Below are 1,435 nucleotides of genomic sequence, written 5' to 3'. Positions count from 1 at the left end.
CAAATAAGACCTTGAGCTGAATCTGTAATACAGCAGATAGTGCTCTAAGGCTTTCAAGTCTGCAGCTCCTCTCATTTCCATGCAATGAAAACCTCAAGGTCTGGAGGGCTTTCAAGTCAGCTTAGCCCCATTAGAGAGAAACTATGGGCTCTGCTAAAGGTCCTCAGGGAGCTTAGGTGGGTTGATTCATAAGCCATACTGCTTATTTTCTTGTAAAACCATTTCAGAGAGGTTCCTTTAGCAGTCAGTAATGCCTTGAGGATATTCTTAAAAAACTTCAGTCTCTAGAGAAATTAGATCATACCACAGAAGAGAAAATTATGAAGAATCTTCCTGGCTTTGCTGCTGATTTCCAAGCTCCTGTGGATCTCAGGTGCCTCAGGTTTCATCTACACAATGCCAGAAACATACATTCCTGTTTCAGAGGAAGGCCGCTGCTGCAGCAGTAGCACTATGGAGTAAGATGAAAGTCCCTTGGACAGGTTTCTCTCAGGAGAGGAGGATCTTTCATTTGATGGTCACTCTTTGGCTGCTTCATGCTCCCAAAACGCTTTGCAGTAATTGCTGTGTATAGCTCAAATGCCTTACAGCTAAACTATTTTAATACACACCTAAACCATCTCCATCACTGTGTAATTGTTTGTGTATTGACTCTTGGTTATGTTCTATTCTTGGAGTTTTTGACTGCACTGTTACAAACTCCCACCACTTGAGGGCACCAAGAAGTTAAGCATCTCCTGTCAAAATTGTCAGCACTTTGTAACTTAATAATATAAACATTTATAGTAATATAAACTTTATAAATAATATAAAATTTACATAATTTTCTAACTTTGTAACATCTGAAAAACTAAGATTTGTGGTGGTGTGCATGCCTTGATGCATATCAGATGCTAACTGCTCTACTCAGAATAATTGACTGCCTATGCTGAGCTGCTGATAAATAAAAAAATATCCCTTTTATTTTATGCTGTTGGAATTGATGGAATTTTCTCACAAAAAGATTGGATTTTGAGGTCTAGTGTCTAACAGCACTCTTGTTCCCCACAACTCTTATGTGCCTTAATACACTTGTATACAATATGTAGCTAACCGGAAAAATATAAATTGTTGCTCACAGTGAGGAGAGTATGTCTGGGATTGACCATGCAGAGGAAATGGAGCTACTGTTGGAGAATTACTACAGACAAGCAGAAGATCTTGCAAATGAAGCTCGTGAACTCAGAGTACTGATTGACGACTCAGAAAGCATCATCTTTATCAACCTGGACAGGTTAGGTCCCTGACCTGTTGGATTGCCAAAAACTGAGCAGCATTTAATGCTACCTAGACTTTCTCAAATCTGCTTACAAGGGAACTTGGGGAATTTTGCCTTCATGAGGGTTTGAATAGACTTGCAGTCACAGCTGTGCTGCACGTCTCTTACCAATGAACT

The 1,435-nt window shown here is 39.7% G+C and overlaps 1 protein-coding gene across 1 annotated transcript in view; it reads left to right on the top strand.

The window, feature by feature from the left end:
* MRS2 (MRS2, magnesium transporter) overlaps nt 1–1,429 on the top strand; it is an 8,783-nt gene extending 7,354 nt beyond the window's left edge. The window contains exon 9 of the mRNA XM_017836957.1: nt 1,121–1,429. Coding sequence (XP_017692446.1) covers nt 1,121–1,286 — 166 coding nt within the window. The 3' untranslated portion in view covers nt 1,287–1,429. The remainder of the gene's footprint in view (nt 1–1,120) is intronic.
* Nucleotides 1,430–1,435: the final 6 nt, after the last annotated feature.

Source organism: Lepidothrix coronata, unplaced genomic scaffold, assembly GCF_001604755.1.
Source record: "Lepidothrix coronata isolate B3197 unplaced genomic scaffold, Lepidothrix_coronata-1.0 Scaffold289, whole genome shotgun sequence".
Taxonomy (NCBI): Eukaryota; Metazoa; Chordata; class Aves; order Passeriformes; family Pipridae; genus Lepidothrix; species Lepidothrix coronata.
This window is presented reverse-complemented; position numbering and strand designations above follow the sequence as displayed.